Here is a 16,619-nt window from a genome sequence, read left to right on the forward strand (position 1 = left end):
AAATAAAAAATTTAATCTGGACTCGCCAGACCACAGCCCACTTTTCCACTTGGTGTCAGTCCAGCTCAGATGATCTCAAGCACAAAGAAGGCAGCAGTGTAACTTGCACTTGTAGATGTAGCGACAAACTGTGTTAACTGAAAATGGTTTTCTTAAGTGTGTCTGAGCCCATGTGGTAATATCTTTTACACAAAAATGATGGTTTAATTTGCAGTATTGCACCATTTTTCATTGTGACTGCTGGGATTTGAAGGTCAAAAACATGCAAGAGTTGTCCAAAGAGAACAGCTCGGGTGCATCTCGCCTACAGGCAATGGATCATCTGGAGACAACCAAAATAAACCATGCAAACCTAGAAACACACAAACACGTACCCTTTCAATTTTAAACCATCGCAGTAACAAGGATTGCAGTATTCCAGGAAGGTCAAGGCCAGGATGCCTTTGGGAAGAGACGGGAATGCTCACAATCTCCTATCTTTGCTTTTTATGTATACATCTCAGAGGATAATTCATGTGACAGGTCATTTTCACTGTAAGAATAAATTAGTTCTGATTTTCTGTTGACGAGTGGGATGCACATTCTCATAATTTTCACTGACCTGTCTGTTCTGTCTTTGAATCTTTTAGGTGGTGTAAAATGTGCTTGCAAAATTGTGTGTCTCAACATTTTGTGTGTCTCTTTTAACCCAGGATGGTGATGTCTCTCTAAAACAAAAAGGTGTTCAATTGCATGATTATTAGGGCCAATGAGACCCCTCAGGTAAAGGACTGCTTGTCTGTCTGAGACAGGTAAAATGCAGTCTAGTTAATGAATGGTGGTTAGAAGAATATGTAGCAGGATTGTTGGCAGAGTCTTGATGTCCCAGTTAATGTTTTATACCATCAACAGTAGTTTTTTAATTAACTTCTTCCAAGTGCAGCAGAATGAAGAATTCAGCCCCCTGCTGCGAGGCATGGAGCTATTTATTCTTTTAACCTTTATATAACAAAGCTGATATTTATGCATTCATTCATGCAGTTATTTTAAAAGTATAGTTGTCGTATTCTATAATGGGTGTTTGTGCTCCATTATTTATTTTTGTTTTGTTTAATGTTTGTTTAATGTTTCAAGAGTCAGTGGGAGGGGCACAGGAGGGCGGTGCTAATTTCTCCAAATACCCAAAATGTTAATGAAACTCTCCACAACTAACCTTGACTCTTGAAATACGTGGGATCATAGAATAATTGAAGGAGATTGACTTTAAAGCTCTCTCATAATACAAGTTAATTCTAAAGAGTACATTTCCACATCAACGTGGCGACTGCAATAAGCTCAGTGTTTCGAAATCTCTGCAACCTTTTGTAAATTGCTTCTTAATGTCGGGAAGGAGAATGTCATTAGTTTGTGGATGTTCGAGATCAAACTGTATGATTTGCATTCAAAAGTAGGACTTTTGTGGAGTTGCAGCTTCCACAGGATGAGACTGTGGACCCTAATTTTTCCGCTGTGTGCATCATTCACTCTGTCAGCTGGTGAGTTTGAACCTGAACCTAAATTAAGCTTTGTGCGCACTTGTGGGGGTAAAGTGCATCTCTATTGATCTTATGGCTCGTTGAAACTGTTAATTTAATATTTCACTTTCTTTTAGGATTAATGAATATTTTCTTTTATTAGAAGTATCTGAAGCTGAAAATGCAGCTTTGGAGCGCCGCTGTTTGGACCGAGCCTGCAACCCCCGCATGGGGAACTTGGCTCTGGGCAGAATGCTCAGCACGCAGTCTGTCTGTGGCTTCAACTCCTCGGAGCCCTTCTGCTTCTTCCAACAAGCTGCTGCCCCTCACAGCAGGGAGTCCTGCTTGGCAGCGAAATGCAGCCGGTGCAACGCTGCCATTCCCAAACAGGCTCACCCCCCCTCCGCCATGAGCGACTCCTCTTTCCGCTACCCCGACACCTGGTGGCAGTCTGCCGAGGGGGTGGAGGAGGAGACGCTCCAGCTGGACCTGGAGACGAAGTTTCTCTTCACTCATTTAATCCTGGTGTTCCGCTCCCCCCGACCTGTCGCCATGGTGCTGGAGCGCTCGCAGGACCACGGACACACATGGAAGCCCCTCAGATATTTTGCCCGGCACTGCGAGGAAGTGTTCGGCTTTGCAGAGGATTTGTCAGTCGGGGATGGTGGGGCAACTTGTACCTCCAAGTATTCAGGAGCTTTTCCTTGTACCAGAGGAGAGGTGAGTCTTCTACGGCATGTGTGAGAGTTTGTTAAACACACACAGTGGGGGTCCCACAGTGGCAACACAAAGCGCCTAACCCTGAAGCACATAAGCATTTCAGCAGTTTGACAAAACACAACTAATACAAAAATACCAGATGCAATTCAATGTTACATTATAAAGATATCCAAACTTGAAACTATTATTATTTTCAGTTTAACCATAACTTCCTTATAATCACCTGATATCTGCATCACTTTAAGAAATAGACACAAAGGCTTTGTAATCATCTCTGAACATGGAGAGATAAGAGATGGAAGATCTGAAGACAACAACAAAGTTTCAGTAGCAAACAATGATTTACTATCAGAGATCTGAAAGTTATACCACATCAAACCAGGGCCAGGCATTCCCCTCCATCACTTCCCAGCAAGTCCACTCACCATCTGCTTTTCTCTTGTTGTCCATTTACTGTGCCAACATGCTCCATAAGCTAATATCACACAGTTCACAGAACAAATGGCTGACCGGGCTTTGCAAACTAATCCCCCGTCTCTGTCAGGCTAACCTTCTACAGCTTCCTTCAGCCTCAACATCAACATCAGTGTTGGTTTCCTTTCATGTTCTTTCAATTAAAATTTGGTGTACAACATTTCCTTTCCACCACTAGTCAGTCTCACATATAGACCAAATTACAGTTTGAAGATATAAAAATATTGCCATTAAATTCATAAGTTCATAGAAATGTTATGACTATCTGGATTCTTTATGTCTTTATCCTAACTAATGATATCTGTAGTCAAACTTTTTTTTAAAGAAAAAATTTACATATGTAGAAGGTCTTTGGCTTCTTTTTATTGAAATACTGACTGTGTGGTCTGAAATGATGTTATAGTTGTTTATTTTATTCTCATGTCAAAAGGGTTGTGCAGGTTCATGTTTTATACTATATTTCACTTCTGCCTGTGCAGTTTTTGAGATTTGGAAAATGTCATAGTCTTGTATTAAAATCTTGAGTTCCTTCTTTATACAGCTTTTTTTTTTCTGGATCATATTGTGAATTTAAAAGGTCAAAACTCAACAGAATGAAGGAGGCTGAATAAAACTGTTCATATTTACACTGTAACTGGCTGGGATTTAAGATGAGCATGTTTTATTTGACATTTTTATTTGGCAGGCCAAAAGCAAAAAGAGACATGATTCATGTTTTTCCCTCATAACCTGTCAGTGTTTCTAAGATCACCTTGTTACAGAGGCTTTTACAAGAGACAGAACTGTTTTTAAGAGTTTTATTTGTCCTGTCCTTTAATTCCCAGGTGATTTATCGAGCCTTGTCACCTTGGCACTCTATGGATCCGTACGGACAGGCTGCTCAGGAACAGCTCATGATCACCAACCTGAGAGTCCGTCTGTTAAAGAGACAGCAGTGTCCCTGCAAGGCCAAACATCCTGAAGCCGCCGTCCTCCCAATGGACCATTATGCCATCTACGATTTCATTGTGAAAGGCAGCTGCCTTTGCAATGGACACGCTGACCACTGTGTGCCAGCTAGGGGCTACCGACCCAGCCAACAGAGGAGCAGCAACATAGTGAGCTTAACAGGTTTAACTGGGTTTTGTGAACACTTTGCAGGTGCACAACACCAGTGAAACGCTTTTCTTTTTTAAAACCCAAATTTAGTTCAGCCTTCTTCATTGTTACTCACCTGTATGCTGGTGTGTTTAACTGGTGCAGAAGGATGCAATTAAGACTGAACATCGTACCGACACTTTGCCTACTATTACAGGGATTTGAGGATGTGGAAACTTTAATTGTGGCATTGAGCCTGATACTTTTACAACCCGGTCTCAGTCATGTTATTTTCTTTACTGGTAGTAGAGAATAGAAGTAGACTGTTATTTTATTTCCACCATAACTAAGGGGTTTCAGAATGTTACACAAGCTGTTTGACATTGTGCAACACTGTCATCAGGCATTACAAAGCTATTATCTTGCAATACTTTTAAAAAATGTTGAATTAACTTCACATGTAGGTGCAAGTCTTTTAAATCATTCATTATCCTAACCGCTTAGTCCGATAAAGGGTTGCGGGGGAAGCTGGAGCCTATCCCAGCAGTCTTTGGCCGAGAGGCAGGGTACACTCTGGACAGTTCGCCAGTCCATCGCAGGGCAACACAGAGACAAACAACCACTCACGCTCACACTCACACCGATGGGCAATTTAGAGTAACCCATCAACCTAACCTTTTAAATCAGCATCAATAAAAAACAAACTAGTGAATTCACGCTGACTCCAATCAGCTAATAAGTTTGAAATGGTAAATGTAATTTTTTTTTAACAATTATTTGAATTACCAATGCTGCAACTTCTCTGAAGCATCCATGCATGTAAAACATTTAGTTACTGAAAAGACGCAAGCCTTTTCCCTTCTGCTATGTTTGGCTTTTAGGTCCATGGCAAGTGTGTTTGTCGACACAACACAGTCGGTGACCACTGTGAGCGCTGTGCACCTCTCTACAACGACCTGCCGTGGCAGGCAGCCAACGGCATCATGGGTACTGCGCATGAATGCCAGAGTGAGTGATGGGGCGAGGAAGTCAAATGGAGAGTGGGACACACGGCGTGTTGACTTGTCTGGAAAATGGGTTTAATGTCATAAATCACATGGAACCTTTTAGACACTGATGCATGATGAATAAAAGAGCTGCTGCTGCCGTCAACTGAACTGTCAACAACTACGGTACCAGTCAAGAGTATGGACACACTTTCCCACTGGATTTAATGGGAAAGTGTGTCCAAACTTTTGACTGGTAGTGTATGAGTGGATCAAAGCATAACATCTTTCTCTTTCTTTCACTATATATACATATATATGGCCATCGAAACCTAGAGTGCAAGTGTAACGGCCATGCCAAGAGTTGTCACTTCAGTCGAGGACTGTGGCTGGCAGCTGGAAGGCGGAGTGGAGGTGTGTGTGATGACTGCCGCCACAACACAGAAGGCCGGCACTGCCAACATTGTAAGAAGGGCTTCTACAGAGACCCCAGTAAACCTAAGACAGCACCTGACTCCTGCAAATGTAAGAACGCGCATACAGTTTCATTCAGCCTCACACCGTAACGCTGTCTGGATGCGATCCAGCTGCTGAGCCTAATTAAGAGGCGTGACCTTTGCTAATAAAGATTTAATCCTCCTTTTTACGTTCCTGATTGATCTCTTTGATAAGAGCATTTGCCTCAGTTAATGCCTTGACAGTGATGTGACAAGACGACTCCATCCGGCATTCCTGCTCACTAAACTGCGTTACTGTTTTGGAATGTGACTGTAATGTAAAACACTGCAGGAATTTCTCATGGTCCATCTGAGCACATTTTTTCCATTCTTGCCCTTGTCCCCCCTATGAGGCATGCTGCAGCATTTTTTAGAGCAGACACACCATTTTGGGCAATATTTCAAGCAAGTCCAAAAAAAAAAAAGGAACAAATTTGTCAACACAAGGGACAATCAGATAGTGAGCTTCTGTTATGCTTTTTTTCTGTTGGATAATTAGATACATTTAACTGTCATTTAGCTGAGAGAGCAAACTACATGTAATTTGTTTTTGTGGTTCCTTGCATGAAAGTGTCTTCACAGTGTATATGAGTGTATTTGGATCTGTGTGAACATGCTTTCTTCTTGTTCTCTCCCCTGTCTGCAGCCTGCTCTTGCCACCCCGTGGGCTCTGTCTTCTCAGGCGGTAGCACTCTCTGTAACCCCAGCAGCGGGGAGTGCACTTGTAAGTCGGGTGTTGCCGGCCCCCACTGTGACAGGTGCATGATGGGATACTGGGGACTTTATGAATACGGCTGCCGCCCATGTGACTGCACAGAGGGCTGTGACCCGTACACAGGTGGCTGCATCTCAGGGTAAGAGCCAAGATTTTGCCATATGTTTTAGTAAAAAAAAAAAAAAAAAAAAAATTCAATAAGTCAGGATCAAATGTTGTAAGCTGCAGTGGAGCAACACTTACTGGCTTATTAACACAGAGTGACGCCCTGCCTCTGACTGGTTTTACCTCTGCGGCACAGCTCAGATGTAGAGGTCCTCTATACAGCCGCTGGCCACATGGGATACAGCAGCAATAATAGTGAGACGGCACTCTTTAGGGTAGAGGAGCTTTTCTCTGCACTGCACCACTCTGGTGAGGCACAGGTCACATCACACTTAATTTGCTGCACACTCATCAGCCTGCATCTGTACAACTGCAGGTAAATCCATACATACTGATAACCTTAGTTGTAATCATATTGACCACATTTCATGTTTTCCAGAGAAATGTGAATGTCCAGAAGTTACCCTTGCCAGTCCTAAACTGTTCTGTATTGCAGAGTTTGACTATGGTAAGTGAAGGATTTGTATTAGAACTGTGTAAGTCAGTTATAAATGACCTTGGTTGTGCTACCTGACATTTTAGAGCAGAAACACTCTGCTTTCGTCAAGTGACATCAACCAAAACTGTTTCCTCAAATATTTACTTGGCAACACTTTTATCATCTTAACTCCCAGGAGTCTACTGTGATTAGTTTAATTACTAGAACTAATTTGTGACTCCTGTGGATATTTTGTTGGTTCATTTGGAAGATTTAGTTACCACTGTTCCTGTGGCGGCAAGTTTACATAACCCTAGGATCAATTGTAAGTTACCTAACTGTTAACATCACTACATGTTATGTATAAAAAGGAAAAACAAAGATTGATCTAGAGGATTATGTCCACATTATCTCAGTATTTTACCAAGTACCAAGTTCCCATTACACTACAGACTGCAAACCACCGATGAAGACATTTTTGTGAATGAATCGTTAAAATGTCGCATCAGCACTGATGGATTAACACTTACAATATTAGTCGTAATGATTGACTTGTACAAAGATTTTGTCATTATTACTGCTTCTGCTACATTTTCAAGAACTTAAAACTTCACTAAATAGACCGGAGCACCAAAGATAATGCAAAGATAATACATTACATGTTCATTTTTAATAAACTCTTTGTAGAGTAAGTTTGTGCTTTTTGTTTTATCTCTTGTATTGCAGTGTTGGTGGTGAAGGTGATGTCTGCTCATGATGAGGGTTCTCATGCAGAGGTAAAGGTCAGGGTTATGAAGGTTTTGTATCTGAACCCTCAGATGAAGATCCAGCAGGGAAGTGTCACCCTGTTTGCTGAGTCCTGGACCATAAAAGGATGTACCTGTCCAATCCTCAATCCAGGTCAGCAGGAGTCACTTCCACAGAGAACCTTTATTATTCACTGTGCAGAAGTGTATAATAAGTCTACTCCTGAGTGGGCTGTCTGCTTACATTGTGTTAAGTAACAGATCTCTGTTGCTGCTCTCTGACAAAGTTGCAGTTTTCAGTGGGTGCCTGCACCCTGGCATCACTTATTAGACTTAAATATTTAAAAGTGAAAAGATTAGAGCCCGACATTTGTTAGAAGACGGTTTCAGATCTACTAGACAATAGTGATTTATGCCAACATTGTTCCAAGCTGGCGAACATTGTTGCTATCTGTTCTCTCTGCAATGATGTCTTCGCACAAGTCTTTGAGTTTCAACCACATATTAAACTGGAATTAACTCGTGCTTTTCTGCCTTTCCTCGATAGGATCTGAGTATGCAGTGGCTGGTCATGAAGACTGGAAGACAGGCCGACTTCTGATCGACACCAATAGCTTTGTTAAACCATGGAAGTCAAGCCTCGGACGCAAACTTCTTCACATCCTAAGAAAAGATTGTGGTCGCTGGTAGAAAATTGCTAAGCAAGAACAACAGCGGATGGAAAAATTACCATTTGTAATCTACAGCCGGCATGTTGGATGAGTGAGAAAGAGGTCAAACAGTTGACAAAAGGACTCTTTTAACCTACTAAAAGTCATCTGTCTATGGATGGAGAGCAGATAACTTGGTCAGCTACAGGTGCTGGAGGATCAAAAAGAACAAAAAAGACCATAAAGACTTTCACCTGCAAATATGATTTAATTTTATTTCTGCTCTGTGCAATTCTGAAGCAGAGTCCCTCCAACTTATTTATTAAGCAGTAACAAGAGCATATCTGACAATCAGTTATATGTTGTTTCTTTGGCAAGGTTGATTGATAGGATGGCTAGTAGTCCAGCAGAGGGTGTAGGAGGGGTCTGTGTTCTTGGAGGGGATCACAGGGGAGGGAAGTGTGATCGAGATGGTGGAGAGCTTTGTATGTAAGGACAGTGTTTTTGTAGTAGATGCTGTCACAGGCCATTTGTATTTATAAGAGAGTATGGATGTACTCTTAACACATGTTTCTGCTTTAGGCCTGTTATGCCTGCTGTCCCAAAATAAATATGTATTTAAAGATTGAGGGCTAATTGACATCACAGTGTATTAGATCCAGAATGTACGAGCCATTTTTTAAACAGGCCCAGTCAAGAATATGCCTGCTCCGCTGCCTGCAAGGAGAAGGACAAACAATGCAAGGAGACATGTTGTATTCCCCATCCAAGGCATCACTACCCATGTTCTTGTCCAAAGGACCATACAAATTTCTTTAAAAAAAAAAGGTGGAAATTTCCTTAAGATAAAGTGGTCATTCAGGATGGACAAATTTAATCTACCACAAGTCTTTAAAATACCATTTTGTCCTGTTCTGTTTTTATCCATCTAAGTTGGATGGAATGCACCCGAGTTCTCATTTTTTATATTTCTGGAAGGAATCCATTTAATTTCATGGTCTCATTATGCTTTGAATAACCTTTTGTGACCTACTGCAAAGTCTTCAGATGACAACATGACTGATGTTCAAATCCTTATAGTTATTGCGCTCCTTTGGTTAAAAGAGAGAAAAACACTTCTACTAGGTTAGAATACTTTAGTCTACCATGAGGTTTACCCTGATAATAAAAAATATAATAAAGCTTATTACATGATAATTGAATGTTGAGATGAGTTTAAAGTATTTCAGCGATGTGTTGATTCAGTTTCAGAATAATTTTTAGGATGCTATTTGAGCTGCTGTTAAACTGTAATAAATTATACTGAGAAGATTTTCTCATTTTTTATGATTGGATCACTTTTGTGACCGACCACATTAACTTTAGTAAACTGCACCTAATAAAAGAACATATTGTTTATTTTTGTTCTGTATTTAAGTGAGTTGAACTTCTCAATCCACTACATTGATTAAAAGTTAAATGCTCCTTTAGAATTTTTTTTTATACTTTTGCATAAATATGACCTGAATATGACAGAATCTCTAAACAATTCCTACATGTAGAATAAATTCAAATGACTGAAAATTATTCTCCTTGACTATCAATATATTGAAGAATGTGGGGGAAAAAAAGGAAATATTAAATTTGTGAATGGTGTCCTCCTGACGCTGACTTGATAATCTTGGAATGGACTTTAATTTCTTGGCATATGTTTGCATTGTTTGTGAACACAATTGGTTTTGTGAATTCTATTGGCTGAACACTTCAAGAGGCTAAGAAGGACGGTTAATAAGCTCCTTTAATTGGTCACCATATTGCTGTGAATTCCAAACTGTGGAGATGCTTTTCAACCTTCAGGCTGGTGAGCATATGTTTTTTCTTATTTTTGTCTGTTCAGTATTGTTTTTCCACAAACCATTAGGATGACTGATGAATTCAGTTCTTTATCCCGTTTGTCATCTGATTGGTTAAAAGCAAACATTTCTGATTCTACTTTTTAAAGTCTCCATTAATCTTAGAGGATCATATATATATTTTCCAAGTTTTCAATCATATAAATGCTGAAAACTCCAAAGGTTTTCACACAACACTGTGTGTAAATATGAATACAACACTCAGTGCAAGATTTATAACAATTTATTCCTTATAAAACTGCCTCAAATTAAAATAAAGCAGCAAAATATATAAATATAAATATTTCACAGCTGTTCTTTTTTTTCCTGCCCAAGTCTTAACAAGGTAATTTAGCATAGCATGTTTGGGAGAGGACCTCCTCAAAACACTTTATTTTTCTGCCTTTTCATCATCTGTTTGCATAAATGTCTTTTGCATATTTCCTAGAAGCAGCACATCAAAGTTTAAATAAAGTGACAATGCTACATTTCTTAAGATATGCCCTTTGCCTTCTGGCTTGATCCTTAACAAAACAAAAGGAAATTCTAGTAAGCTATTGCCATTACATGTCATTTGTTTCGCTAAAAGGTATTCAAGCATTGGAAATTTAGGTCAGAGAAATATTGCATAATCACTGTCAGTCTAAAGATATGTCGTGCTCCTCCTGGTTCCCCTTTAACGCATGCTTAGTAGTCGTCTCCTCGGCTCACAACTTCCTTGCAGGTGGGCCTGAGTAAGATGGTGTGCTCATACTGGGCAGTGTAGCTGCCCTTGATGTCGCAGAGAGGAGGGTATGGATCTATGATGCCGAGATCACACAGGTTCTTCAGTGCCATCAAGTACTTGCTCTCACCCAGACGGTCCAGCCAGCGGCGACAGAATGCCAGAGTACCGAAGTTCTCGTTGATCACGTTCAGTAGATGTTTAGCCCTTGGAAGTCTGTTGGACAGCAACACAGTGAGGACACAAAGTGAGACAAACTACTTGAATTGACTGTTTAAAGTTCAGTCAAGAAACAGGATTTAAAGAAAAACCTTATTGGCACGTGTCCAACATTGAAGTTTTTCATGTAATGTGAACAATCCATGTCATCGTGGACTGCACCTCTTCCAGTGCTCCCGAATGTCTCTATGGCATAAGCTTCACCTTCCTGAAGAGCAACAGAAAAAAAGACAGTTATCTGTCTTCTGACTTCAAATTTAGACATGATCTGAAAGCCTTTGGCAGGGCAGGACTGATAGGATATGATGTTCCTGAAAGGACAAAGACACTGCAGAAAAAGGGTGGGAAGGGGAGGAACTGAGAGCAAATTTGACAAAAGCCTCAATTTGTCAGCCGTTGACATCTCATGTGTAGTGCATTAAGGACAGTGGCGTCCTCTCTGGAGAGCATCGTGCGAGTTGATTGGCTGGGTTTCATTGATATTTTTTGTCTCTATCAGCACGCGGTAGTTGCCTGAGTCCCTGTGGTATTAGCTGATAACACTGTGACGCCCTCGCTCACTGCACCGATAATCAGTCAAAGTGCTAGCAGCCCCGTGGCACGCCCAGCTGCCACTCCAGTCGTGCACTCTCTGATCACAAAGAGGGTAATGGCCCTGTTACACCAACACACTTCAGCTAAAAATACAATGTGCAAACCTGCCACATCAGCATCTCCCCCCTCGTCCGCAACCATCAGGTAAAAAGCTTGACGCAGCAACTTGCCAATTAAAGTGCTCACTTCTGTCCAAATCCAGGCATGTGCTGCAGCTTTTCAGGTGTGAGGGAGGCCTGCATCTTAGTGTAGCCTCATAGACCAAAAGATCTGGCCTGTTTGCAAACTCTGGAAGCCCACAACTCAGCCCTGGTACTGAAGTTTGCACACATGTTGCTACTCAGTGCGGCTGGTAATTTCATTAAAAGTGTAATTAAAGTGCTGATGAGTGTGTCTAAGAGGCTGTTTAAGCAGTGAATTAGAACACTTCTCCACACCCTGTCGTAACCCAACCAGCCTGAACGTTCTTCCAATTACACTGAAGAATTAAAAAGGTTTATTTATGCTCAAGGTTAAACAGCATAAAGGGCTTGATTTCAAACGCTCCAGTTGTGTTTTTTGCACCATAATCTCACCACATTCACATTTCCAAAAATTTAAAATGACATTCAAAACTGATTTGTGTACAAACCTCCATCCTAGTTGCCTCTCCACCTTTCACAATAGGGACTGTCTTCCCTGAGTGTATCCTGTACTGTCCAATGGAGTGACCATTGAGATTCCTAATTGGCTTCACTGCGAAGAGAATGCCAAAGAAGTTTATTATGGTTGCAGAAGCTGAGATTTAAGGAAAGATGAAAAGAGGTTTGATATTACCTTGATATGTTTTCCCATCTATCTCTACTTCATAGGACTCCATGACCTCCTGAATGGTCTCACCAACATCACACAGGCGCACATCAATCCCAGCAAACTAGGACAGAGTAAAGTAAATAAGGCAATATTTTCTCATTTGCAGTAAATCTCCAGGCGGAAGGAAACATTTGCAACCTCTGTTGTGCAGAAACACTTTTACATTTACAAACACATGAGTAGTTCTGTGAAACTTGTAATTCTTAAGCATAAGCAAAAGTTTTTTTTTTTTTTTTTTTTTTTTTTTTTTTTTTTTAAATATAAACCACTCTGCAGGCAGGATGTATGCTCTCACAGTGCTCTGATATTTGCTCAACAATTCAAATAATTTTGAATATTTAAATTATAATTAAATAATAAAATATGGAGCCCTTTTAAAAAAAAGTATATCATGTCTTCATTGATATTTTTCTAGATCTGGGACTTTAAATGGTGGAGGGGTCAAATTGTCAAATTGCAACAGAGAAACTGGAACAAATCATGTGTCTTTGCAAGCAACAGGGAGCTGATAACAAAGTGTCTCCATACACACAATAAAATAGTCTCTTTATTAAGTTATCTCTTATTTGTAACTCCAATACTGATTCATCCCCTTAGTTAGATACAATTTATATGCCTAATCAGTTTGCATGTGTGTATGAAGTAGCTTAACATCCTCTCCACCCCCATTTCACCATTCTGAAAATGGTGAAATATTGAACTAAAACTGATTGAAAAGCAACAAATATCTAAAGAAAACTTAAGAAATTCTGAAATGACCTTTAAAAAACCAGAATAATTATTGCAGAAGACCACCTTAAAAGACTGAACAAGAAATCCTGACAGTTTAGAAGCAAAATATAAAGAAATGAGGTGCCTCAAGAGTTTAGCAAAGAATTCTATCTCTATATGAAATGAAGCGAGCATCACAGAAGAAAGAAAGAAAGGAAAACACCGATGTGTTACCCTGATGCCAGTGTTGGTTGCATCTCTCACAGCCTCCAGCAGTCTGTCATATTTTGGGTTGAAAGTGACGGTGAAAGCACAGTCTATTATTCTACCTAAAAGGCCAAACAGTTAGGTCACTCAAATGCACTTGCAACAAGGTGATCATTTCGTAGCAATCTAATAATACAGGGGAAGTTAATTAACTCATGAGAGCTGTTTATTTCAGGCAGTAAAGATTATAATGCAATCATTATTTTACTGTGTAACAATAAATCCCTTATGTGAAATGGGATCGCACACCTCCACAAACACTTAAAAAGTTATTATTTCTCACCGTTGATGTGTGTTCCAAAGTCAATTTTGCAGACATCATCGTAGTGCAGCACAGTCGGGTCTCCTGCATTCGGAGTGTAATGTGCAGCACAGTGGTTGATAGAGCAGCCAGTGGGGAAGGCCAGGCCGGCATTCAGCCCATTTTCTTTGATGAGCTTCCTGGAACAGTCCTCCAGCTTCTCACTGCCACAAACAGTGACAACAGAAGGACAGAGAAAGATGAGAACAATGATGGTGTTACAGGGTGACTGAAACCATAAAACAGATTCTCCGCTGAATGATTTCAGATTTTGATTAAGCAGTCTGAAAGTGTTTCTGTGCTTTTCACCAGATGTCAATCATAGTCATTCCAGGCTGGATCCAGCTCCTGACATAGGAGCGGACCTGTCTGTGTGCCTCGGCTGCCTGTCTGAAATCACTCCACATCTCCTCGTTGGCCCTATCCAGTGTCCGCTTCTCCTCACTGGTGGTCCGCCAAGCTGCAGTGCGCCTGGAGGGGGGTTTGTAGACCGACAGCCACCGCACAAAAAGGAGATCGTTTTTATTTGTACAATTTTCTTATTGTAAAAAGTGTAAATCATAAAAACTATATCATTTTTTTGCAATAGTGATGTTGATACATTCATCCATCTGCCAGAAATATGTGTTATTTAATACCCAATGTGCATGTGAAAAGTAGAGAGACCCAAATAAAAACTAGGTAGAAAAGAAGACTTCTGAGTGTAGAGGTCACACACCCGTCTTTTGATGGGGGATATTCACACTCCTCTCCCTTTGGAAAGTCTCCGTTGGGATAAAGCTCACAAATAGGGACTGAGGGAGGGTCAGTCTGTCCCTTCGCTATGGCCCAGATAGAGAAAAGGAGAAGCAGAGGAAAGCAGCAGAAAAAAAGAACACATTATCACTGATGTTGAACTTGCCAAAAGAACACTTTATTTTTCTTCACTCGCAGATTAAATAAAAAAGAGAAGGTAAGGCAATCATATTTCTGGATAAAAACAAGATTAAATGAGAGCTCATGCGGGATACATAAAGCAAAGTTTTGAAGGCTTGCTTTTTGCTGCATGTGTGTGTTCATGCTTGATGTTCTGTCACTAATGTAGCTAGTTTACATGATGTGCAGCTTGTCCTGCAGCTGTACTTTGCTTTGTGTAACTCCAACGACATATATTAACCAAGTCCATCTTAAATGGAAACTAAGATTCTCTCAGTACTTCATTATCTACATCACAGTATCTGATGGGTTTCTTTGTTATATACTATTTGTTGCAGTGCTCTGTCCTTTAGGACAGACTGAATTGATGTATTTGGCTACAATGAGAGAAAACAGCTTACATCCTTTCTTCTTCTTCTTCTTCCTCTTCTTTTTACCAGCTGAGTTCTCTCCCTCGTCACCATCTGTTTAAAGCATCATTAGTTTTAGTACAGTTTGGAAAGTGAGAAATATCGACAGGGGCTGGAGCACAATTCCCGCAGCACCACTGAAAATCAGATGTCACACTGCAGATGTGACCAGTTAAATTTCCCCATGCACTTTTCATAACACTTGAAAGTCCAAAAGCGCTATCACCGGCACAAGCGAAGATGACTACCATGATGAAGGTAGGTGTGATGAAGAGATAGCCTTACCTTCTTCTGCATCCTCAGTCCTCCCTTTCTCCTCCAGTGTTTGCTGCTCCAGCTGTTTTGTCACATCACCAACACCTAAGGCATCTCCTCCGTCCCCCTCAGCCTCATTTGTCCCTGCTGCAAAGTCACACATCACAGTGCATGCATGTGTATGTGAACATGCACATGTTTGCAACACACACACACACACACACAGACAGAAGAAGCTGATAATTTGTGGTAGAGTGACTTCAAGAAAGTGCACCCACTGTGTGTGAACTTGGCAGGGCCTGTGAATAATTTCTTTTCTATACCTTGGGAGTCAATATCCTCAAGGGCATGTGTACCTTGCAGCATTGTGACACTTAGCCCATCAAAGACAGAGCTTAGACGAGCACACCTGACTCAGAGCAGGTTCAAGAACTTGACCTTTTTGTGGATTTCTATCATTTTCTATATTAAACACATATAATGCAGTTAACATGGTTTTATTTTACAGCAAGATATGATCTTACTACAGTAAAACTGTTGATAAGACATTTCTCTTACATAATAGCATGTAACTTGAAATTTACAAGACAAAAGAAATGCATTCTAATTGAAAGTCAAATTCTATTGTATTGCAACCATTTTTCTCAAAGGACAGATCAGTTTTGAGATTGAATTAGTGTACATCTCTTAGACAATGTCCCGTTTCCAGATGAGTTTCCACCGGGAGCCACTCAGAGTTGGGACAGTTGCATCCTCTGACAGGTTGAAAAGTCTCCTGCCCCCGCATATTTGACGCTCATACGCTACAGCGTGTAAAAATATAGGGACAATTTTGCGCTATTTTTCCCAAGGATTCTGCAAAACGCAAAGTGATGTCTCTCACCTGCCGCGCTGGCTTTATTCCTTTTCTTCTTTCTTCTCTTTCTCTTAACTGTCTCTGACACGTCCGCATCTTCTCTTTCTTCGTTCAAGTCGTCCCCATTTAGAAGTTGAGGCTCCACTTCACGCCGTGGTTGTAGCTCCGCCATGATCGGCTGCTGAGAGATGAAGTGACGCATAAACTGCTGGGAGCCTCCAGTGGTCAGAGCGGAAAAGTGTGCTGGTGGCAGCTGAGCCAATAATGGGCTACAAGACAATCTCCCTCGCAGTAGCTCTGCCAGAATAGAGGAAGAGGATCCTCCTCTGTTCTCAGGGACAAAAAAAAAACAAAAAAACAAACAAACTTTGATTTGTCATCAGATTTTTTTTTTTTTTCAGCAGAAGAATTAACAGTTTAGGACAAACTGTAATAAGAAGACAGCAACACATTCCCAGTGGATCCCGCAGAAGTTCAAATGCTTGCATGTTACCATCGTGTCCTAATAGGTGGCCTTTAAGAGTTGCATTGCACCCTGGTATCATCATTTTCTCTGAGCATCCAGGTGCTTGGTATCAGGTTACCTGACAGGGCGCACCTGGTTGCTGCAGCCCCCCTTTCTGTTGGAACATTGTCACTTCTTCCACAAACTCCCGACACCGTATCGGTTATCGCGAGTAATGTTTTGTTGTTTGTACTCTGA

The 16,619-nt window shown here is 40.8% G+C and overlaps 2 protein-coding genes across 3 annotated transcripts; one reads left to right on the top strand and one right to left on the bottom strand.

Annotated features, from left to right (window-relative positions):
* Positions 1 to 748: 748 nt before the first annotated feature.
* Positions 749 to 7,981, top strand: LOC306768687 (netrin-4-like; the record flags this gene model as incomplete). The annotated part of the gene is made up of 11 exons (XM_079257103.1): positions 749 to 762; positions 1,512 to 1,514; positions 1,631 to 2,213; positions 3,512 to 3,784; positions 4,646 to 4,772; positions 5,087 to 5,275; positions 5,894 to 6,101; positions 6,264 to 6,376; positions 6,507 to 6,575; positions 7,272 to 7,445; positions 7,839 to 7,981. 11 exons carry the CDS (start codon positions 749 to 751, stop codon positions 7,979 to 7,981), a joined length of 1,896 nt encoding a protein of 631 aa, XP_079113229.1.
* Positions 7,982 to 10,147: 2,166 nt separating this feature from the next.
* On the bottom strand, positions 10,148 to 16,118 carry LOC306761697 (methionine aminopeptidase 2-like; the record flags this gene model as incomplete). Of its 2 annotated transcripts, none has more annotated exons than XM_079247966.1 (11): positions 10,148 to 10,752; positions 10,848 to 10,963; positions 11,981 to 12,084; positions 12,166 to 12,262; positions 13,147 to 13,241; positions 13,463 to 13,644; positions 13,790 to 13,951; positions 14,199 to 14,301; positions 14,797 to 14,859; positions 15,091 to 15,222; positions 15,944 to 16,118. In XM_079247966.1, 11 exons carry the CDS (start codon positions 16,116 to 16,118, stop codon positions 10,500 to 10,502), a joined length of 1,482 nt encoding a protein of 493 aa, XP_079104092.1. In that variant the 3' UTR covers positions 10,148 to 10,499. The 2 variants fall into 2 exon arrangements, with proteins under 2 accessions (XP_079104092.1, XP_079104093.1); XM_079247967.1 differs by having other exon boundaries at positions 15,091 to 15,207; positions 15,944 to 16,103.
* Positions 16,119 to 16,619: the final 501 nt, after the last annotated feature.

This window comes from Telmatherina bonti (genome assembly GCF_933228915.1).
Source record: "Telmatherina bonti genome assembly, chromosome: 2".
NCBI lineage: Eukaryota > Metazoa > Chordata > Actinopteri > Atheriniformes > Telmatherinidae > Telmatherina > Telmatherina bonti.